Source organism: Podarcis liolepis, assembly GCF_965112155.1.
Source record: "Podarcis liolepis genome assembly, chromosome: 10".
Classification (NCBI taxonomy): Eukaryota; Metazoa; Chordata; class Lepidosauria; order Squamata; family Lacertidae; genus Podarcis; species Podarcis liolepis.
Window position 1 is genome coordinate 24,637,051 of NC_139562.1, and position 23,531 is coordinate 24,660,581.

The 23,531-nt window shown below is 43.0% G+C and overlaps 1 protein-coding gene across 2 annotated transcripts in view; it reads left to right on the forward strand.

Annotated features, from left to right (window-relative positions):
• Window positions 1–2,000: 2,000 nt before the first annotated feature.
• The window catches only part of STAB2 (stabilin 2), a 91,564-nt gene continuing 70,033 nt past the window's right edge, over window positions 2,001–23,531 (forward strand). Inside the window, exons 1-13 of one of the 2 annotated variants that reach the window (XM_083461824.1) lie at window positions 2,001–2,042; window positions 6,180–6,313; window positions 8,551–8,666; window positions 10,415–10,500; window positions 11,262–11,331; window positions 13,156–13,251; window positions 14,179–14,304; window positions 15,160–15,356; window positions 16,543–16,676; window positions 17,964–18,097; window positions 19,486–19,568; window positions 21,039–21,188; window positions 22,913–23,056. In XM_083461824.1, coding sequence (XP_083317950.1) covers window positions 2,016–2,042; window positions 6,180–6,313; window positions 8,551–8,666; window positions 10,415–10,500; window positions 11,262–11,331; window positions 13,156–13,251; window positions 14,179–14,304; window positions 15,160–15,356; window positions 16,543–16,676; window positions 17,964–18,097; window positions 19,486–19,568; window positions 21,039–21,188; window positions 22,913–23,056 — 1,497 coding nt within the window. In that variant the 5' untranslated portion in view covers window positions 2,001–2,015. Of the gene's footprint in view, window positions 2,043–3,618; window positions 3,860–6,179; window positions 6,314–8,550; window positions 8,667–10,414; window positions 10,501–11,261; window positions 11,332–13,155; window positions 13,252–14,178; window positions 14,305–15,159; window positions 15,357–16,542; window positions 16,677–17,963; window positions 18,098–19,485; window positions 19,569–21,038; window positions 21,189–22,912; window positions 23,057–23,531 lie in introns of those variants that run through there. The other variant, XM_083461823.1, reaches the window with a different exon arrangement.

Below are 23,531 nucleotides of genomic sequence, written 5' to 3' on the forward strand. Positions count from 1 at the left end.
AGTCTGGCTCTGTTGATCTGTTGTCTAACTTCATCTGCTGGGTATTTTAGTTCTGAGAAGGTTTGCTGTAGATCCCTTAGGTGAGAGTCTCTGTCTGTAGAATTGGAACAGATGCGGCTGTAACGTAGTGCCTGGCTATATACAATGGACTGTTTGGTATGTTTGGGATGGTAGCTAGAGGCATGTAGATATGTTTGTCGGTCAGTTGGTTTGCGGTATAAGGTGGTGTCTATGCGCCCATCCTGTATTTTTATAGTAGTGTCCAAAAAATGTATTTCTTGCATAGATTGATTCATTGTAAGGTTGATTGTGGGGTGAATTTATTTTCTGTTTTGCTTTTTGCTTTTTCTTTCTTTTCCCTTTTCCCTTCCCTTCTTTTGCTAATTGTTTTTTAATGTGTATTCTTTATCTGTTTTGTTTTTGTATGTTCTCATTTTTGAAGCTTTTTTATGTTTAAACTTTTTATTGTTTGTGAAACTTTAATAAACATTATTTTTTAAAAAACAAAACATTCTGACAAAGTGACACAAAGGAAGAGAGAACACCCAGCTTCCTCTCTGCTCCTGCTGCTCTGTGTTCCAATGACGAGTCTCTGTGGCCTTACACCAGGGTAACATTCCCACTAATAGCAGGCTCAGGTTGTATAAGCTGAGAAGAACGGAACCACAGCAGGACCACTGAAAAACAAGAGGGAGGTATCAGCATGTTCAAGGAAGTCACGCCCCACCCCTGAAAAACCATTTCAAATAAACTTAAGAGAACAACCCTAGAATAAAAAGAAAAGCATTGGATCTGCATTGGAATTGTTAGGAACGCCAGTTTGTATCCGAGGATCCCAGAAGCTGCACCAGAACCAGCAGCGACTTCTGCAAGCTGGCACACATGGGGCGCGGGGGCACATGTTCAACTCCATACAGTAATGAAGCCTTCTTGAGTGGATCTAGCTGCCCATGAATCACATACAGTCCACAAAAGTCAAAGTGCATGGATAGACCTGTTGAAATAAAGGTCAAAACAAAACAATGGCCCGCAAGATAACTTGGCTGTACAGTATAGGCTTTCAGTATACACAGTCAACTGTAATGTATACATTGTAAACCCTGGAGAAACGATTGACTTCCCCTGCACATAATAGATCTGATGAGTGTGCAGGAAATCTTTCTGCCTTGTCCTTTCCTATGTTATAATTTTTAGAATTTTAATCTTTTTTCTTTTTCTTTTTTAGCAGAACATTCTCAAAAAGAACAATACATGGCCACAGTGACAGGTTGGAGGTTTATTTGTTTGGTGCTTGTGATTAATGTTTTCCAGTTAGATAAAAGTCTATTCAGAGAGGCTGTGATTGAACTAATCTAGTTAGTGGCATGGGAAGATTTAAATGAATAGCATTGGTCAGTCTTGTACACAGACGAAATCTTCTGGGCTCTATGCAAAGGAAACAAGAAACAAGAAGAATTTGCACGTGGGACACATGGGAAAGAAAATATTCTAGTTTAACCACATTCAAATTAAGAAGATTCATTTCCTGGTAACTAATTAGGAACATGCACAGCTGCATCATATTAATTCAGACTATTTCTCTGTCTAGATCAGTATTGTCTATCCTCCAGGCTTCTCCCTGGTTCTCAGAACGCTTCCCAGGCCACATCCAGTATGTCCAGGTCAAACCCCACCCCTGGCCCTGCTACACACACACACACACACACACACACGTGTTTTTGCCTGGCTGGAACATGTCCTTGATTGTCTACGTGGAGGTTAGAAAGGGACGTGAAAATATGTGTAGAATTGCTGTACCCCTCCCATCCGTCAGTATTCCATGGAAACTGAGCATGCTCAGACTACGTTGTGCTGGGTTTTTAGGAGGAGGAACCTCTTCTTAGGATTTCTTTCTATATATATATACAGGTATATGGAAAGAGCTGATCTGATCCCTCCTTCTGGTTTCCCTCTGTACTAGATTATAAGATGTAATACACACACGTGGCCAGTAGAGGGAACCTGATCAGTAGCGGATGCTTCCCTACATTCAACGAGGAAACGTGAGTATAAACTGAAATTAGAGAACCTGAAAGAGCCAATTTCAACTTCTGTTTTCCCCGAAGGATATCCCAGGGCATACCGGAAACAACTGGTTCAGTCCATATCTGACCTTTGGCGGTATTCCTGATTAGAGCACCTCTGGTTTTGCCTTGGAAAAGTCAGTAGTACAGTAGGTTTGCAACTTACTGTGGGGGTTACGTTCCAGGGAATCACGCCTAAAGCCAAAATAGCATCTAGTCAAGACTATATGTGATTTTAAAACTATATGTGATTTTAAATGGTGGGTGAGAATATAAAAGTCATTTCCCCCAGAACCTCGACCCTTTCCCACCTGCTTCTAATTTTTTGTTTGAAATTTCCACCTGTGGAAAGCTAAATGTGCACAAGTTGTGGACTTGCTGTATCTCATGACCAATATCATTTGGGTCTCAAAACTCTTGCAAAGCCAGCTTACACAAAATTAATTAATTACATGCAACCATCCACAATAAAGAAAAAGTACAAATCAGTCATTCCAAAAAGCTAAAAAAAACCCCAACCCTTAGCTTTCCCATACAGTAAATAAACCATTCAGCATTTTGCCTCCCTCTGATTCCTGAAGAAAGAAAGAAAAGTTATCATGGTTATAACAGCAGTGTTCCATATTTTCAAATGCTATTCTGAAACTGGAACTTGGCATTGTAATTCTTTTTCTTTTTTTTTTTGTAGAAATCTTCCTCTGATACTACTGACATCAGTTGGGGGAGACCACTCCTTCATATCCAAGCCCATTCCTCCTCTAGGACAGATTGACCAATTTGATTTCCCAATTTCTCTAGAAAATGAAAATTTCCTTCTGGATTTGTTCAGCCAGAACAACAGAGCACTTCCATCCACTTTAATTGTGCAAACTTATATGGCTGGCCACATGACCCGGAAGCTGTCTGCGGACAAATGCCGGCTCCCTCGGCCTATAGAGCGAGATGAGCCGCAACCCCAGAGTCGGTCACGACTGGACCTAATGGTCAGGGGTCCCTTTACCTTTACCTATATGTCTGGTATGCAAATGAATCCCTCCTGCAAAATACAGACAGTCTGGTGGCAGCCTCAAATGTTTGTTTGCACTGTGAGGCATGCAGGTAATTGGGACTGCTTTACAAAAACATGTGTCGCCCATCTTAGCCTTCTTAAATCAATCGATAAGATATCACAACATGAAGTAAGCACTTGCTACAGCTAACTGGAAACTTAGAGATGCTATTTTGCCCACCTCTGATAAGCCTTTTATTGAGCTCTGTTACACTCACATCTTTGCAAAAAAATAAAATAAAACCAAGATCTGTCTCACTTCATTTAAGAAAGGTTAGTGGGTGACACACTGACTCATGGCCAGAACATTATCTTCTGTCACCAGTGCTCAGTGTCCTTGGAAATCTGCTGTCAACAACTCCAGAAATTAGGGAGGGGGCCCAGGGAGGAGAATTTGCACAGTAAAGTCTGGCAGGATGCCAGTTAGGAAGTGTTAAACGAGTTTGCTGTGAGTACTTCCTGCAACCACATGCATTTGGGTAGCCTTTGCTATCTAAGGTCAGGTTTCACATGCTCTCCATTCATTGCCTGCTTTGGGAGAAGGTAAAAAGGATATATTTTGAATGGCACTCGCTTTTGTCTAATAATGCGGATGAACTGAGCACAGCAGAATTTTGTAAAATTGTGTTGCTACGACATCAGCATTTATGAGCAACTATTTTTCATCATGGTGAAACACTTGGTATTTTTATTTCTCATATCATCTTTAATTACAAATTCCATCAATTTAATGAAAACAGCTGAACAGGTAAGTAGTGTGCTTTGTTTTCAGATGACGATACCAGAGTTTTTCATAAGGATCCATACTGGATACCTATAGAGAAAGGAGGAGTAGCTATGGATAAACCTGTTGGCTGGTATTCAACTAACTTTTACTCGCAGTAGGCTCTCTGAAATGGACCTGAATTAATGGACCTAACTTCATCATGTTAATTAATTTCAATAGGTTTTCTCTGCTTAGTTGACTATCTCCCATAAACACACCTACAGGTGAGAAACTGAGTTTGAACAGGTACAGAGTAAAACAGGCAGAGGACTTGAGCCTGATCTCTGAGACAGATTTTAGAGCTAATCTTGGACTCTCTTGGCTATTAAGCTCTGAAATGTTGATGTATCCATTCTCTCCATGAAAGAGATTTGGGTAACTAAGGCTATGCACTTCTTTTGAAGTAAGTGCTGTTGTGCATAATGGGGCTTACTTCTGAGTGGACGTGCATAGGATTTACTGAGAAGCAATGTTGTTTTTTTCTGGGGGGACATAGGGGGACGCATACCCCTAAACATTTTGTGAATCTAAGTTTGGCCTCATTGAGGGGCAGTATTTCAATATGAGTAGGAAAATGAGAGTACCCCTAAACATTTTTTTTAGGAAAAAAGAACTGTAGAAAAGTAAGGTGTCCCAAGGAGCTGGGGCGGAAGGCTCTATGTCAATTTGGGTTCTCTCGGCTTCTTCTTTTTCTAGTCTTAAATCCAGCTCTCCACATTTCTGCAGCAATTTGCCATCATTTAAAAAAAATAAATCATCATAAAAATTCCAGATTTCTCCTAACAAACACATTTTTGCATGCCGTTTTGACTAAAGTACACATTTTGCAAGTTTTACGGTCTGCTCATGAGCACCTGGGTGGCCACTGTGAGGACTGAGTGGGCCTGGGGCCTCATCCAGCACAGGGCTCTTTCTCTGGTTCTTAGTTTTCCTTCTGGAGCCAGTGGCTTCATGAGCACATTTTTTTTAAAAATTATTTGGTCAGGAAAACAGCGCAGAAAAATTGTTAAAACCTCTCCTCCCCTGCACCACATTCCCAGTCCAAGGTCTATTCTTTAGCCAATGCTATTCTTTTTGTGAACAAATTAAAAGGCACACAAATGTAACCATGCATTTAACATGTCATTTAGTTTGGCTCTCAGAGGCCTCAGGGCACAATGGGAGGGTAAAGTGCTGCTGTTCTATTAAGCTCAGCATTTAAGACATTGTTATTATTCTGCCTCCTCCGCTGACTGTAAACTTCTATGACTTCATACATATTATTTGACTCTCTCCACTAACCCTGAGCCTCTACTAAATGATTGCCTGGAATAGGCCAGAACCACTGTTAACATCAACACACTCAACTGCTGCTGAAAGCTCTATTGCGCGGACAGGCGGAGTCCCCAGATCCTGCACGGTCCCCCCGTCATGTGAATAACGACTCAAGACAACGTGCTATGGGATTAAATTGGCCACAACTTTATTAAATTTCAAATGTGGGTAGACCTTGGCTCAGGCATTGGGCGTTCTCCCTCCCCGGTCCCCAGCCGGGGACCTAGGGAGCATCAGGGTTATCCAGTGTGTGTGGGGGGGATGGGCCAGCTCTGGAGAACATATGTTCAAGCAGAGATGGCCGCCCCCGTAACGCCGCCGCCGCAGGAGGGAGCAATGACAACCTTTCGGTGTACGGCCAAAGCCTCCCTTCAGAAAACCCCTTTAACGGGGAACCCTGGTATCGCCGCCGCAAGAGGAAGATGGACAAAAGGATTCCGCCCAAGGCCTGATACCGCCAAAGTTGTGACGTTTTGCTATGGGAAAGGCAAAACCTGCCAATGCAGGGAAATTCCTTTCCGGCCCTTTAACAGCGACCTTAACGTAGCAGCGCCCACATACCTGTGAAGAAAAGTTAACCTGCAAAACCTGTGAAGAAAAGTTAACCTGCAAAATAAGACCTTAACTGAGGGTGGGTAGGGTGGGAGAAGCTCTGGAGCCAAGTGAGGATTCCTAGGTAAGATCCTCCCTCTATTGTGTGGGCAGGTAATCCCTCCCCTACCTGGCCTGGTCTCCTTGGCAACGCTTCCCCCAGGTGGGATTGGACAACTGACTGAGGTAGGTGGAGACCTCCAGGTATCCCACCTGAGGGAAGGCAAAGCCAAGCCTATGCTGTTGGAGCCGCTCCAGATCTAGGGGCTGCACGCGTCCACGCAAAGGGCGCCCCCCGTCTTAAGCGTTTTAAGCGGGGAGCGGTCATTATGACAATAGGTGCGAATGTGGGCAGCTCTAATTGCCTTAATTCTGTTTTCCCTCACTTCGTTCTCAGGCAAAGAACAAATGTGACGAGAAGGCACTTGTTACCACAAAAACCAAATGCAGGTCTTGTTCCCTCAACTATGAAATCAGTTGTCCTGAAGGTTATACCAAAATCACCAATAGCTCTGGGATACGGGACTGCAGGTAATTCCTTTGTTTACTACATATTGATATTGCCAATAAGTAGTTTGGAAGCATGTCCGTGCAAGTAGATAAATAGGTACCACTGCAGCGGGAAGGTAAACGGTGTTTCTGTCACGGTGTTCCGTTGCGCCAGAAGCAGTTTCATCATACTGGCCACATGACCTGGAAAGCTGTCTGTGAACAAATGCCGGTTCCCTTGGCTTGAAAGCAAGATGAGCGCTGCAGCCCCATAGTCGCCTTTGGCTGGACGTAGCTGTCCAGGGGTTCTTTACCTTTTACCTTTACTATATGGGATGGCACCTGCTTGCCCTGCTCCTCAGCTTCAAATCCAGAGAGGCCCTAAAGCTGTTTCTCTTCAAATGTTTTCTGCATATACGACAAACACATGTGTCACAGACTGGCGCACCACAATGGCAGGATCTGCATGTGTTTGTTACACAGATTGAAAAGATCCTCATGCATACAACTTCACGCAAAGACTAAGTCTCCAATATGCAATAGGGAACATTCGTATGTGCTTTTCAAGGCTCTGGAAGGTGTAGAGAAGAGGCCCTGCTACACAGGTGCAGCTGAGTGCAGTGTGTGTGTGTATGTGTGTGCGGGCATTCAAATATCATAATGAAAAAACTTGTGTTGATGGCTGAGCCAGTCACGATTCCCCCCTGCATGGTCGTTGCATAAATGCAAACCATTAAAAGAGCCCCTGAAAATGTAGTTAGCTGAAGTATGGAATGTCTCAAGGATGGCTAAGCTATTAAGAGATGTTAAGGAAAAGACAGTAGGTTTCTAGGGGCATTGCAGGCCCTTTATTAAATTATTGGGAGCAGGGCCTGCCCGTGTGGCGTTGTGAGGCAGTCACCTCAGGGTGGCAGGCTCTGGACAGGACCGCTGCCCATCCACTGTGTTTCTGCTGGCTGCCCCTGCCACCTGCTCCCGTTCTTGCCTTCTAGGCTTCTTTTACTTCCCGGGCTGCTTCCAGGCAGTGCCTGCTGAGGAGGTGGAGGAGGAGGCAAGGTGTGACATTTTCAGTTTCATCTGGAGCAGCAAAACATCCTGCCTTTTTTTTCCCTTGGCCATTAGAGCTTTGAGGAGGGGGACCGCAAGTTCCACAGGTGCAATTTCTCCCTTCAAGTTGATGGCGAAAAGTGCACCTGCTGAATGTTGCACTCTGTCATGATCATGGATTTTAAATGGCCAAAAGTCCTGACATCTTACACAACAGCAATGGCCGCCTTGTGTAGGAGTGAGAACCTTGTTAAGAATCCAGTGAAAAAGAAGAGCTGAAAGGAGGTTAAGACAAGACTTAAGACAAGCCCTAAACGGCCTTGGCATAGTACAGTGGTACCTCGGGTTACATATGCTTCAGGCTACATACACTTCAGGTTACAGATTCCACTAACCCAGAAATATTACCTCAGGTTAGGAACTTTGCTTCAGGATGAGAACAGAAATCGTGCTCCGGCGGCACGGTGGCAGCAGGAGGCCCCATCAGGTTCAGGTTAAGAACGGACCTCCAGAACGAATTAAGTACTTAACCCGAGGTACCACTGTACTGTATACTTGAAGGAGCATCTCTAGGCTCATTCAGCCTGGACACTGAGGTCCAGCTCTGAGGGCCTTCTGGCGGTTCCCTCACTGCGAGGTTACAAGGAACCAGGCAGAGGGTCTTCTTGGTAGTGGCGCCCGCCCTGTGGAATGCCCTCCCACCAGATGTCAAGGAAATACTGACTTTTAGAGGCTATCTGAAGGCAGCCCTGTTTAGGGAAGTTTTTAATGTTTGATGTTTTAATGTGTTTTAAATATCCTGTTGGAAGCTGCCCAGAGTGGCTGGGGAGGCCCGGCCAGATAGGTGGGGGTATAAGTAATAAATTGTTGTTGTTGTTGTTGTTGTTGTTGTTAGACTTTGAAAATAAGGGCAGAGAGTTTGTGTAAATAGGCCAGTGAAGGGATCTGAGTGGCAGCTTAATAGTGGCATGTAGGCAACTAACTTTTACCCAGAGTAGGCATTTGAAAAAAGGCAGGGGTGATTCCTGCCAAACCTCTACAGACAGAGAGTTCCACAGGGCAGGGCTGCCATGCTAAAGGCCCGGTCTCTAGTGAAGGCCGACAAAACCTCAGGAATGTGGGGAACCAGCAGAAGCGGCCCATGAGAGGCACATTTAAAAGGTGGAAGCCTTTTTAGGGAATCAGGTGTTAACTGTGTAACTTTAACAAAACCCCAAATCCTTTTCTTCCAGGTACTACCTTGAAATCAGGAGTTTTACTCTCTCCCTCCCGGGATGCCGTCACTTATGCATGAGGGAATTCCAGCAATCTCAATGTTGCCAAGGATATTGGGGGCCTGAATGCCTAGGTAAAAGCGTCTTATCGGCATACATCTGCTTTCTCCAACCTGTAGTCCTCCAGATGTTCTTGGGCTGCAGTTCCCATCAGCCCCGGTCACACTGGCTACTGGTCTGGTCCACATTCCTGTTGTTAGTGGTAGAGGATATAGCACTTACACTTGAAATGTAAATAAAAAGAGGAAGCCCTTTTCTTGCCAAGGTTCATCTATAGAAAAATACTGATAATAATGGTAGTTCTGTGAACTGATACAGAGGACTGGCTACCCCTCTGCTGTAGCTTCAAAACAAGAGGCAGCCAGGAAATGGAATAAAGTTGTCAGCAGTTTTCAGGTGACTGCTTCATGTGCGCACACACTTTCTTCATTGAGAACAGTCCAATGCATGAACCTAAGCACTTTTCTGGATCTTGCTCTCAGAGTCTGAATTGCATTTGGTTAGCCTATTGCAGGCATAGGCAAACTCGGCACTCCAGATGTTTTGGGACTACAACTCCCATCATCCCTAGCTAACAGGACCGGTGGTCAGGGATGATGGGAATTGTAGTCTCAAAAACATCTGGAGGACCGAGTTTGGGGGTGCCTGGCCTATTGCTTCAGGCCAACCTGAAACATTTTGCTGTTTTAGGCAGATCGTTGCCTGCTACTGATCCTTTTAACTACGGACACCAGGAGTTGAATCTGGTACATTCTCCTTACAGAGTTCTTGAACTAATGTCAATGGTCTTCTGTAGCCCATTCTGCAATATGGCACTCCATATTGCCTCTCCAGCAGTGAATGGTTATTTGTTACTATTGCATTATTTTTTTAATTTCCTGGATTGCTTCCCATGAGTCTCCTCAGACCAGTGTACAATGATATATATAAAACAGTGACACACATAAAAGTAATTTTTAAAAAACATTTTAAAAACAACAGCAGCACATACACAAAATCTGTTCAAAATCAGAGACAGATACCAAGTGGAATAAAGATTTTAGGAGGCTTGTTGGAAGGCGACTATATTCAACAGGCACCAAAAGGACGAAGAGATAGGCAGTGAGTAGGTGCCACCACACTAAAGGCCCAATTCCGACAGCGTGTGAAATTGACCTCCCAAGAGGATGATCTCCCAAGACGCCATCTTTTGGGTGTCCTGGTCCCAAGTGGTGTACCAAAACCAGCCCCTTGAACTTCGCCCGTTGGCTAATTGGCAGGCAATGCAATTCTTGCAGTAGCAAGGTAATATGATGGCAGTATGCTATCCCAGTGAGCAGTCAAGCCACTGCATTTTGCATTAGCTTCAGATTCCAGGTCAACTCAAGGTCAGCACTACATAGAGCGCATCACAGCAGCCCACTCTTCAGGTTCTTAGTGTAGGTTATGAACTATTGTCCTTTTCCACCTTTCTGTGATTTCCATTTTCACATCTGGTGGCCCTCCAGATGTTAGCCTGACTGCAGCTGCCATGATTCCTAACTATTGGCTGTGCTGGATGGGAGTTGGAGTTGAACAACACCTGGAGGGAGACAGGTTCTCCACCCCTTATCTAGGGTGTGCAGCGGTGGTGATGGGGGTGGAGAATTAACCTTGACACTTGCTCTCCCTTTTTGGGAACTAGAAAAGAACCTGTCTGGGGATAGTGTTTTATATGGTCAGCTGGCAAGCACAACTCCTGTACTGACCCAAAATTCCTATCTGAACAGATTTTAACAAGTTCACTGCTCTACTGTAAAGCTCCTCACCATTAAACTGAGTTTTGTTGATGGTTTGTTTTCAGAATGTCCTGGTGGAGCAGCCTTGCCCTGTAATAACAAGGGGCGTTGTTTTCAAGGTGTTATCGGAAATGGAACATGCACCTGCAAGGTATGTGCTTTTTGTTATTACCGCTGAAAAATGGCACAGAATTAATGACTACAGTGTGGCTTTTTAATAATTTTTAGGAAAAAGCTGAGTTATGAACTCTGAAGTCTCTGTTTAAATCTCACTTCTGTCATATGCTTAGTAGGGGACCTGTCCAATTACACTATGGTCACATTTACACATCACAATAAATCACACAGCTGGGAGGCGGGTTAGGAAACAGCTGCTTTTGATTATTCACAGCTTGCCATATCAGCTTGGAAAAGTGAAGAAGAAGAAGAAGAAGAAGAAGAAGAAGAAGAAGAAGAAGAAGAAGAAGAAGAAGAAGAAATTCTTAAGTAAACACACACATATGAGAATGGAAGCAAATAAATGAGATGGTTCACTTTACCAGTTTACCAGTGATTAATCTTAGCTGTGGTTTGTTTAAACAAGCCAGCTTCATCAGTTATAGAAGTTGGCACATTTGGTGCTAAACATAGTTAACATTCTCCACAGTTTGTTGGACTGCATGGCATGACAAACCGTGGTTAAGAAAAAGCAGAACATGTTGGAGGAGGAGGAGGAGGAGAAAGTGGGGAAGAGTGTAAAGCTGGAGACTTGCTGTGCCTTGTTCCTGCATGTTCACATCACACTAAACCATAATTTATCATGGCTTGCAAAAGCAGTCATAATGTAGTCATGTTATGAGTTTGCAGCCTGAGTCTTGTATCAGCTGTTATACTTTCGTAACCACCCTTATTTTTAAATGCTGCTTCTTGTAGAAAGGCTTTGGTGGAACTGCCTGCGAAAAATGTGCAGAAGACAATCTCTATGGACCTAATTGTACCTCAGGTATGTCTAGTTTGGGTAGGGTGTTAGGCTCCTTTAAAAATAGAATGTACTAACTCATAAATGAAAGTTCCATTACCGCACAATAGGTTGCAGAGATAATGTCCTATTTTGGCATTAGGAAAACATAATCCTTCACTCAAAGCAAATGCTTTTTTCCTATCTAAGTATGCTTCTTAAATGCCATTTATGAGGAGCATCCATAATCTGGCAAATCCGTAGGGCTGTCCAAAGGGTTTATCTTGGAATTTAAGGCAGGCCGCCATGCTGTTCATGGGTTGTTGTTCTTTGCAAGAAGATATACCTGAGATATATATCTATGCATCCAGATTATCCCCAAATTCATGTTCATCTGCAGCTGCATGTGTGAAATTGCAGTCATGTAGCCATGTTATTCCCCATGTTCCCAGGTTTTTTATTCATGCCACCTAGCAGTTACCATTCTAAAAGCAGTTGTGTGTGATTATAGATTCTCTATGCACGATTAGATTGTTCAAATTACTATTTTGTGCAGCAAAATTGTTATCGTAGAGCAACCAAGATCTTCCTTGTAGAGTGCTGATGAAGAGGTTGTTACTTGGCTAATGTTGTAACCAGCCCTGGGACGCTTCTTAAGAATAACAATGAGAAATAATTCTGAGGCACTAACTACTCTATGCAAAAACAATAAATTGCAGGTGTCTGCACCCTGTCACCCTAGCTAACCCTGCTGCCAATGCCCCTTAAGCCTTTGTGCAACTCTGTGGAAGCCCAAACTCCATCTTCCTTCTGTGAGAGATGGCAACACTTCAATAATTAACATCCAGGGAGTTTTTACTGAACTTTGAGTTAGGGATTTTAAGATGGTTCTCCTCAATTCCAGCCCAGTGCTTTATCCCCTATTGTACACTGGCTCTCTGCCAGCTACCTGGAGAGGCCAAGGAGTGTACCTGAGACCTTCTGCATGCAAAGTATGTGCTCAACCACTGAGCTGCAGCCCCATCTAACCAAAGAGAAGGTTTTGCAGGAATTGAACTTCTGCAGTCTCATACATTAGCCTTTTCTCAGGCAGGAATGTTTCCTGTAGATAGCTTCTGTTGTATGTATAGAGGGAAACTGCAGCAATCAGGATATAGGTTAGTAGGTGCTGACATGCTGAAAATGTATTGAAGACATTTCCTATGGATATTTCCTATGCAGCACGCACAGCTGAGTTGTTCTGCAAGGCACTTCTAACTAGAAAACAAGTATATGGAACATATTGAAGGTCAGGGCACAAAATGAAATGGGGGAAAAAAATCCACTTCTGCCCAGAGGTCTTGGACAAACAGCCATCTCTTAATTCTTCCATCTCATCACCTGTGTAAAAGTAACCTACCTCCCAGAGTTGCTCTGAGGATAAATTATAAAAGCATTCTGGGAAAGCAATGCTGTCAGAATTATTCATAACAATGATCTAGGAGTGTTGCTGACACTGCTGAAAAGTATATAATGAACAGTAGAACATTCAGGATATGCCTTTATGCTCCTTTCTGGCAGCCTCTGCTTCCTGCCATGGGGCTTGAAGGTTTCTAGGGACATTGCCAAGTAATTTTAACAATGGGTAAGCAGTTGCGTATTTAACCACCACTGTATCTGGACAATGGCGGGCCTTCACACAACCTGTGTACCATGAGCAAATCATAGTGAGGCTGGGTTGGGAAGTAGCAAGCCGTATTCTGTGGTCATAAATTTGTCCTCCACACAGAGCCCCATGATCCTATTAACTTTTGCATTGAAATATCTGTAGTCTTAAATGTGTAGCTAAAATATTGCCGACTGCTCTAAAGGCTTCATTCCTGCTCCTAGTATGCAGCTGCATTCATGGAATATGCAACAGTGGGATAACTGGAGATGGAAAATGCACATGTTTGTCTGGATACAAAGGTCCTAGCTGTGACCAACGTAAGTGACACACTTCTGTTCCTGAGCATACGAGATGAGCATACGTAGATGGCAGTCTAATTACGGCAGCTAGGGTGGCCCAAATTAATGAACAGTTCAACTTGTATAGTATGCCTCAGGGAATCCAATTCCTCCCCCGGTGGGCAGCCAAGAAGTACACATAGATAACAAGAAGAGTTCTTACCAAGTCCTTTAATCAATATTCACAGAAAAAGGCTTTGAAAAGTGCCTCTCCATTCCAATAATGGCGTTGCTCCGAGTAAAGTCCCACCCCTCCACCTCTCCTATCATACGTCATCCCTGTGCCGGCTGATCTGTCCTTCTGCCTCTGAGCCTTCCGTTCTCCTACTCTCAATGCTCGCTGGGACCTGGGAGAAGGGGGTCTGGCATGCTTTCCAAAGACACTAAGTCTGTCAGCTCTTTCTCCTCTGGTGCTTCTTCTTCCTCCTGCTCCTCTCCCAATATTTCCTAGCTTCTCCCTTCTGCAGCCTCTGAACTGTTACCTTCTGCAAACCACTGTTCTAAATCTATACTGCCTCCCTCTTCTCTGGGAAGTGCAGGAGGAAGAGGGGTGGCCCCCACCATTCCTCCTCAGTCTAGCCCCTGACATATAGTGACAACGAATGGTAAACCATTCAAAGGATCAGATTACAACAAGTGCATCATGCAGGTGGGCTGCGCTTCTCGAAAACTGTACATGCCAACAGTTTTTCACCACTATTGCCACTAGTATGACAATTGTAGCAGCAGCATATGACAGGTGAGAAAGTTACGGAGTAGGTGGAGATGTTATGCAGTGCAGAGCGCTCTGTATCAGTTGTACGTTGTCTCGCTTCCTGGCTTTGGCCACAGCGTAATTAAGACTTCTGTATATAACTTGAGAAGATGTTTGAACCCATATAATTAACGGGCCTCTTTCTGTCCTAGCAATCCCTGAATGCCAAGCCTTGCGCTGCCCAGAAAACTCCAGGTGCTCCATCTCCAGTAGAGATGAAAGCCAAATGGAGTGCAAATGCCTCCCCAACTATGAAGGAGATGGCAAACAGTGTGAACGTAAGTAACCGGGCAGGTTTAAAACATTTGAAACACAGCAAATGCAGGCAGGTGAGGTCATTTTAATTTCAGCGCATATGAAGCTGCGTTTTCACACACTTTAGTAATGCACATTGTTTCACAGCATTGGTCAATCGGCCGACTCCTGAATAATTTTTAGAGAAAAAGAATGAATATGGATAATGGCCAGTTACCAAATGATAGCTCCTTGTGCTGTGAGTGTAGCCTGCAGTGGCTGATGGGGAGGTGGCTCTCTGGTGTGTCATCTGGTTTGTTTGTCTGTCAGACAATCAAGGGGAAAAGAGAAACTTCTTTCCTCCCTTACTGGTAATGGTTAAGAGAGAGTTCTGGAATATGGAGCATCTCAGTCAAACCTGAGTAAGTAATTGGGTATTGACTGCTTACATCACTTGGGGCAGGCTTCCTCAAACTCGGCCTTCCAGATGTTTTGAGACTACAATTCCCATCATCCCTAACCACTGGTCCTGCTAGCTAGGGATCGTGGGAGTTGTAGGCCAAAAACTTCTGGAGGGCCGAGTTTGAGGAAGCCTGAATTGGGGTTTCTAGCCAGTCAGCAACAGTGCTGAATAAGATGGCTCTGTAGCCAGCTTCTGTTGTTTTGTGGCAAGGGGGAGACTTTGCTCTTCACCCTCAATTGCCCCCCACCAAAAACTGAGGGCATCCATCCTTCTTGGTAAATCATTGTCGGTATCATCCAATCAAGTGGCAAAGAAACTCCTATTATTCACTTCCTTTCCAGGTCTTTTGTTGTTGTGTAAAAATGAAAACAATCCATGTTTGTTTCTTATTCATTTCTGGTCTTTATTTACTTCACTGTTTTCCCCAACCCCCAAGCCATCAACCCATGCTCAAAGCAGGTTTGTGATCCTCATGCCGATTGCCTCTACCTTGGACCCAATCATCACAAATGTACATGCCAATATGGTTACACGGGAGATGGCGAAGTTTGCATACCAATAGATCCTTGCCAGACAAACTTTGGGGATTGCCCCACCGAGTCTACTGTCTGCAAATATGATGGCCCTGGAAAGGTAAGTGCAACTCTGAAATAGATGTTGACCAAATTTTGGGGGAAAGGGTTAAGTGCAGACACACTTCACTGAGCTGGTTCTCCAAATATTAGCAGTCTCTGGTGGCTGCTTTTCATTATTATTATTATTTTGAAGACGGTTTTATAATTGTGGTTTCTCTCCAGTGAGGTTCCATTCTACCACCACAGTATTCTACCATCTCCTGCCCACATCATTCTGCTTTATTTATTTATTCCATATATTTATATACTGCTTATAAGACAGTCTCCAGGCGGTTTACAGAATAATTCAATGTGTGTACGTATATATTGATGAAAATGAAAAATTACAATAAAATATAAAACAATAATATCCCAGAAAAATTACAAACATAGCAGCACATTAGGAAAAGACTTTGAGCACCATGGAAGGACTTTAAGCATTCCCTTTTCAGCCTCTCTCTCTCGCAAAGACTTTACTTCCACAAAATTTTCATAGGGTCAGGTTTTCTGACTGGACCACCACCTTCACACTTCATTGCAGCAATGCCATTTAGGTTTTGCACACATGACATTTTATTCTCAAATCAATGGAGACCAAGTACTTGTTTTTCCTACGTAGTCTAAATATATTGTATATATATATTTGCCCCTGAGAAGCACATCTTGGGAAACTCATTTCACCCAAAATCTTTGTGATATTGCCTGAAATTGGCACTGGTGTTGGCAGTGGTTCTCGGCCAACAGCAAATGCCGCAAGCAGTGGCAGCAGCAGCAGGTACGGTGCTGACAGGAATGGCAAGGTTCACATTTTGCCTCAAGTGTCGAAATTGGATGCACCGCCCCTGTGAAGCTGAGTCCTCAGAATCTGGTGGTAACAGTAACTTCCATCAGTTGAGGTCAGTTGAGAGGCTGCAGGATCCAGGGCCAGGGGCCTGTTCTTCAGAAATACTGAGGAGCGAGAATGAATCCTCCTTGGAATAGTTGCTGCTTGAGAACTTTTCTCCAGAGCCTCCCAGTCCAGACAGTGAGAAGCTTGCCATTTACATTTCAACACGGGCAGCACAATGGATGTAGGAGAGGAAATAGCAACAAAGAACAAAAGAGGAGGAATGGGAAAGGCAGTGGTAACAAGAGAGATAATTAAAAAGAAATGCTTTTTAAAAAAGAAAAGACTAATAAAACATTCTTTGTTTCTCCCAATTTAGTCCCACTGCGAATGCAAAGAACATTTCAGAAAGTTTGTACCTGGACTTGGGTGCAGTATAACGGATATCTGTGCAACTCGTAACCCCTGCCATAAATATGCCAAATGCACAATGGCTGCACCAGGACAAACTCAGTAAGTCGTTTATCTCCTGGTGTCTTTCTGAGATGTCTGCTGTTCTCTCATTGGGCTGTTTATCAAGATTGAAACTGCAAAAGTGAGGTTTTATGCAAAAATAAATTCCAGGTGGAATGGATGGGAGAGCAAGATGTTTATACCCTTCATGTGGCAAAGCGTTCCGTGTCTGCATTTCCTCTGTATTATTTACATACCAAACAACAATCTAGCTAAAGCTAGGCATTTATTATTACTATTATTTTTACATTATTTGGATTGTCCTACATCTTAGCAGGGCTGTCATCTGCTCAGGACAGACACTTATCAGATCCTGATATCCTAGTTGGTAAACCACCTTAAAGTTCTTTGTTCATTCCTGGCTTCATATACTATGGTTAACAGAGCTAGAAATGTTACATCCAAACTGACTCGCTGCTTTTTGTTGCTGATGTGCCTTTTATTTCAGAGACATTGCATCTGTTGGATCACATTGTGTCTCTGCTGCATTGTGTTGCTATATTCCACTTTGAATGATTTTCTGTGCCTTCTAGACTTTCTGAAGCAGGTAGATTGCTGACAAGAGTTCCTCTTCTTCTTTTTCTTTTTTAATGATTTTTATTGGTTTTACATATAATCACATTACATAACATCATACCCTCTTATTTTATCTCCTTGGGTCATCTGAGCCTAATGACTTCCCTCCCTCCCATCTGGTGGTTTACAAAATTAAACTTTGCATCTTTACATTTTGCTTTGTTTCTTATCCTTGTTACAGAGTTACCTAAAATTTTATATTACTCAACCTGATATAGCAGTTTCATCTTACAAATCTTCAGACAAGAGTTTCTCTTCCAATGAAAGTCTCATGCTGCATGACAACAGAGTTTTGAAACCGAAGAGAGGATCAAAAGCAGTTTGTGATTGTGTACACATCGTACATTGAAAGCACATTACTTCACCCATAGAGTCCTGGGAACTATTGTTTAACTCTCATAGACCTACAACTTCCAGGATCCATAACAAACTACAGTTCCCAGAATTGTTTGGGGGGGAAGACATTTGCTTTCAATATGCTTTACATGTATGGTGCATATGCAGCCTATGATGTTTTATGGGTCTGTAAGAAAAATCAGCAAGCCCCCTGTGTCTGCACAAGCCATTACACTGGCCGCAAACAGTTCTTTGCATCATGACCTATGTAAATAATAATAATAATTCAGTATGATATTGTTTATTTATAAATGTTGTTACTCATGTTTGCTTCTTCTTCTGCTAAACAGCAATACCTGTTGCTTTTTTGCTCAGATGTACATGCCAAAAGGGTTATGAAGGTGATGGATATATTTGCCACGGAAACATCATGGACCAGATTAGAGACATAAACACCAAACCTGGAGGGCAGTGGCAAGGAAAACTAATTTCTGCTATAGAACTCTTTGGTATGTAGATACATTCAACCAAGAAGGCTGGATTTCAAAACTTAGCTAGTAGGGGTATGTTGCAACTGTCCGAAGACTCACAAATGAGAAATATTTGAGACCCAGATGGACTCAAGTGATCTTGAAGAGTTCTTCCTAGCTATTCCCTCCTGGTCTTTTGAAAGAACACCAGTTCTAAATCAGGATAGGTATTCATGTGATACAAGGATATGCTCTTATCCTTATATTTGTCTCCAGATCCATAAAATTGGGGTGGATCCTTCAATGCCCATCTACTCTGTGGGCCTATCCATCAGCCCCTCAACCTATGCAATCCAGAGATAAAAGGTAAAGGAACCTCTGTCCATTAGGTCCAGTCGTGACCGACTCTGGGGTTACAGCGCTCATCTCGCTTTATTGGCTGAGGCAGCCGGTGTACAGCTTCTGGGTCATGTGGCCAGCATGACTAAGCCACTTCTGGCGAACCAGAGCAGCGCACGGAAACACCGTTTACCTTCCCGCTGGAGCAGTACCTATTTATCTACTTGCACTTTGACGTGCCTTTGAACTGCTAGGTTGGCAGAAGCAGGGACCGAGCAACGGGAACTCACCCCGTCGCGGGGATTCAAACCGCTGACCTTCTGATTGGCAAGTCCTAGGCTCTGTGGTTTAACCCACAGCGCCACCCACGTCCCTAATCCAGAGATACAGCCATACTATTTATTTAAAGCGCACCCAGTGCACATTAAAACATATTACTTCTCCCAAAGAGTCCTGAGAACTGTAGTTTCCCCCTCTGAACCAAGAAATACCAGGGAATGCAAAACATACATTCTACCACTGAGTTTCAGAACAGAAAGTACCTAAATGGGATGCTTAGAGTTTACATCATGCCATTGCTGGGAAGTACATGTATTATCTTAGCATAAAGGACTGTTAACTTCACACACACACACACACACACGGAATGGGAGGAAGAAGATTGTAAACTTGTGGAGGAAACAGGATGGATAAGGACAGGAGAGGAAACTGCTGATGGGAGATAGCAAGAAATCCATCCCCTATAGTTAGCTGTTGTGTTTACACAGTTTCCAAAGCTGTAGTATCAACTCCTACAAAATTCAGATGGTCAAAAACGAACATTTTATCTGTTTCAGAATAAACACAATTACCTCTTGGAGGCCCATGAGCAAATTTCACCTCAGGTGGCAAAACAGGATGAGCCGACCCTGGCTATAGGCCTCTATTTTTTTAAATGTTAATAATTGGTTGTACTCTTCTGATACATTACTTAAAGTTGTATCTGTTTATTCTATGCATTTTTTTAAAAAAAGCCATAAAAAATACTTATACAGAATTCATTTTACAGTATTCATTCTTTTGTTCCATTTTTCTGTTTTCCTCGTAAGAAAATACCTACGAATGGCCGCTGAATACTTTGGGACCGTTTACAGTTCTTGTTCCAACAAACAAGGGGTTCAAAGGAATAAATGTAAGTGTCGTGCTCAAAAATGGCATACTTTAAAAATGATAAATATTTGTTTAGTTCTGCAGCACCTTTCATCAATATGATGCCCTGCAGAAGTTTTGGACAGCAACTCCCATCAGCCTCAGCCACTATTGCCATGTCAGCTGGACTTGATGGAAGTTGCAATCCAAAATGCCTGGAGGGCACCAGGTTGGTGAAGAAATGATATGACATAATATTTTGAGTTCTGAGCATATCCACAGTAAAATACAATTTGTTCTTGGCCCTATTGGGTAGCAATTATATGCAGCCTTAAAATGATTCAGGGTGTTACTTAATAGTTGTAGTCAAGCCAAAGGGTCATGTTCAACTAAGTTATATTTGGAATAGGCCTGCTGAAATTAATGTACCTAAATTAGTCATGTCCATTAATTTTCATAGGTCTTCTCTGAGTATGATTAATATTATGGCTGCAATCCAAAATCTGTTGCTCAGCTTGCATATTCTTTTGGGTGAAGCACATTATTTTGTGGTTGGGCAGCGCAATTTTCTAGCTAGCTTGAGCTGTAGCTCTGGTTATTGTGGTCTGTATTATATTCACCAATTGGTTAGTGCCAATGACATCCTTGCTAACCTGTCAGCTTTGTTCATTCAACATTTTGAAAACGTTTAGATTTTTTTTTTACTACTGTAGAAAAGAATGCTTTTCTGTTTTGTACAAGAAACTAGGAATAGAAGGATGCTTCCTTGGGCCTCTGTCATTAGGAAAAAGATGTTACCTTTTATTTTTTTTCTGTTTTCACTGCTTTGGGCCCAGACTAAGACTGCAAGCCTAATCATGTGTAAAAGGTAAAGGTAAAGGGACCCCTGACCATTAGGTTCAGTCGCAGACGACTCTGGGTTTGCGGCACTCATCTCGCTTTACTGGCCGAGGGAGCCAGAGTACAGCTTCTGGGTCATGTGGCCAACATGACTAAGCTGCTTCTGGCTTCTGGCCGGAGTGGTACCTATTTATCTACTTGCACTGCATGCTTTCGAACTGCTAGGCTGGCAGGAGCTGGGACCGAGCAACAGGAGCTCACCCCGTCATGGGGATTCAAACTGCCGACCTTCTGATCGGCAAGCCCTAGGCTCTGTGGTTTAACCCACAGCGCCACCCACGTCATGTGTAGTCAGAAGTAAATCCCACTGAGTTCAGTGGGGTTTACTCCCAGGCAAGCTATGATTGCAGCCTAAATGCATTACTTTTGGTCCTGTTATAATCCGTAGGTTTTGGAAATCCTGTCACCATGACTAACTTTTCACATTGATTTCAATTGGCCTATGTGTTACTAACCCCATAGTTTGGGCTCTCCAGCACTTGGAAATCACATGTTCTCTAGATGCGGTCTTTTACCTCCCTTTCGATTTTTTAGGGTGCCTTTTCCACATTATTGAGAATCCTTTGTATTAGAAGCCTATATATCATTTCCCTTCATTTTGCTAATCTTCCAGGTTAAAGACATTCTTTCTAATAAAGAGAATGCCCAGTATTTTGTGAAGCTCCACATACTTGCTGGTCAGCTGGATCTGAATGGGTTGAATAGTACAAGTACAGTTTATACTCTCACTGGGAAACCAGGGGTCATATTAAATGATGAAAAGGTAAGGTATGGTTTTCACTTTATTACTGCTATTTCGCTAGCAAGTGCAAAATTGATATTGGGTTTGTTTGGCAGAGTTTTAACTGTTTTGTGTGTGAACTACTTTGGCTTATTGCTGTTTGTTTTTTTTAAAGTTGTGCTTTAACCTTTTATTTCAGTTTCACTGTGTTCTTACTGGAAGGTACTTTGTGGACATTGTAGTGGAAAACAGGATATACAATGATACATATAAATTTCATACTCCATTTTTCTACTACTATGGCCCCCAAAATGGTTTGCAGCAAGCCTTAATACAGCAACAGCAAAACCAGTATCAAATGCAAATAAAAATCCATTTAAAATGGTGAAACAACAGATTTAGAATACAGCAATGTTTTATAAGACAGCCAAAGCTAGTTATTCAGCTCCCAGAGGTGCTAACTTTTCTGCATCAATACATTCCCTATCAACAAAAGGTTTCTTTTGCTCGTTGTGTAAGTTTATTAAACTTAAAGGTCTGGTTGTTGTTGTTTTTTAAAAGATCAAATGACAATCCAAAGTCATGGCATGTTGAACTGATGCCATCACAGTATGATGCAAATGCAGAGTAGAATCATAGAATCATAGTTGGAAGAGACCACAAGGGCCATCGAGTCCAACCCCCTGCCAAGCAGGAAACACCATCAGAGCACTCCTGACATATGGTTGTCAAGCCTCTGCTTAAAGACCTCCAAAGAAGGAGACTCCACCACACTCCTTGGCAGCAAATTCCACTGTCAAACAGCTCTTACTGTCAGGAAGTTCTTCCTAATGTTTAGGTGGAATCTTCTTTCTTGTAGTTTGGATCCATTGCTCCGTGTCCGCTTCTCTGGAGCAGCAGAAAACAACCTTTCTCCCTCCTCTATATGACATCCTTTTATATATTTGAACATGGCTATCATATCACCCCTTAACCTCCTCTTCTCCAGGCTAAACATGCCCAGCTCCCTTAGCCGTTCCTCAGGTAGGCTTCAGGTATAATATAGGAATATAGGAAGCTGCCTTATACTAAGTCAGACCATTTGGTCTAGCTACCTCAGTATTGTCTACTCTGACCAACAGCAGCTCTCCAGTGTTTCAGAAGTTTTACACGCAAAGCAGATGCTGTACTGCTGAGCCACTGTCCTTGCCATAAAGGGGCCTTGGGCAAAGTATCCTCTGGTGGGCTTCCCTGGCTGCAGTGACAGTGGCCCATGCAGTGCTGGGGAGCTGGGTCTGTCTGCCCTTCTAATTTCTCACAGTTTCTAGTCCATTGGCAGCTGCCCAAGGATGCCTAGTGCTGGCATCAGCCCTGCACAAATGCAGTAGTCCATAGCCCAGTTCCTATGGGTCGTACAACTAGTATATTGACTGTACCTCTTCTTGAACACTGTGTGCTTGTACCTGGTAAGCCAATGTGGTGCTCTCCAGATGTTGGCAGACTACAGCTTCCATCATTGTTGACCACTGGCCATACTGGTTGGGGCTGATGGGGCTTGCAGTCTGCCAGAATCTGGACAGCAGCATGTTGGCTACCCTGTTCTAGATTTTATTTCAGATGCCTGCCTGATGTCAAATGAGATTTGAGTGCTGAATATCATACAGTTTATATAGCAGCTCATGTTTTTTACTACTACTACTACTACTACTACTACTACTATTATTACATAAGCAGTGTGTGCCTTGTTAGATAAAATAATCCTATATTTATTTTCTGGGCCTTTCTAGGACAATCTCCTTAGAATAAGATTACAGGGAGGGAAGAAGAAAGTGAAAATATTACAAGCAGATATTGTCGCTTCCAATGGAATTGTACACATTGTTGATAGAGCCCTGGACAATATGGAACCGAGCTTTGAGAGTGATAAAGAGGTGAGGTCAAATACAGGCAAGTGACTATAACAGTTTAGAACCACGATTTTACCTATGAATTTAAACATTTCTTGCAACAGATGCCTACTGTGCAATAAAGCTGGAGAATAGTAGCATTTATATAGTACTTTAAATGCCCTGAGAGATTTTTTTCATGCATAAAACTTTGAAACAACCCTATAAAACTAGGCCTTTGGTGAGGTCAGACTAAGGGATACTTGTCCAGCTTGAACTGAATGCTAAACTATGGTTCAGCATTATGTGGTCAGCAGCAGCAGCAGTCCTCAAGACTTATGCACTCCCTTCTCCTGTTGTCTGTTGCTGCCATGGGGAAATTGTAAGCTCCTGTTTCTGTTTTGGATTAACCCCAATTTAGTGTTCCACCCAGGCATGCATCTTTTTCATACCTCTCAGGAAAAGCCAGGGACTGAATTAGGAACTTTATGCATACAGAGTACATCTTCTACCACTCCTT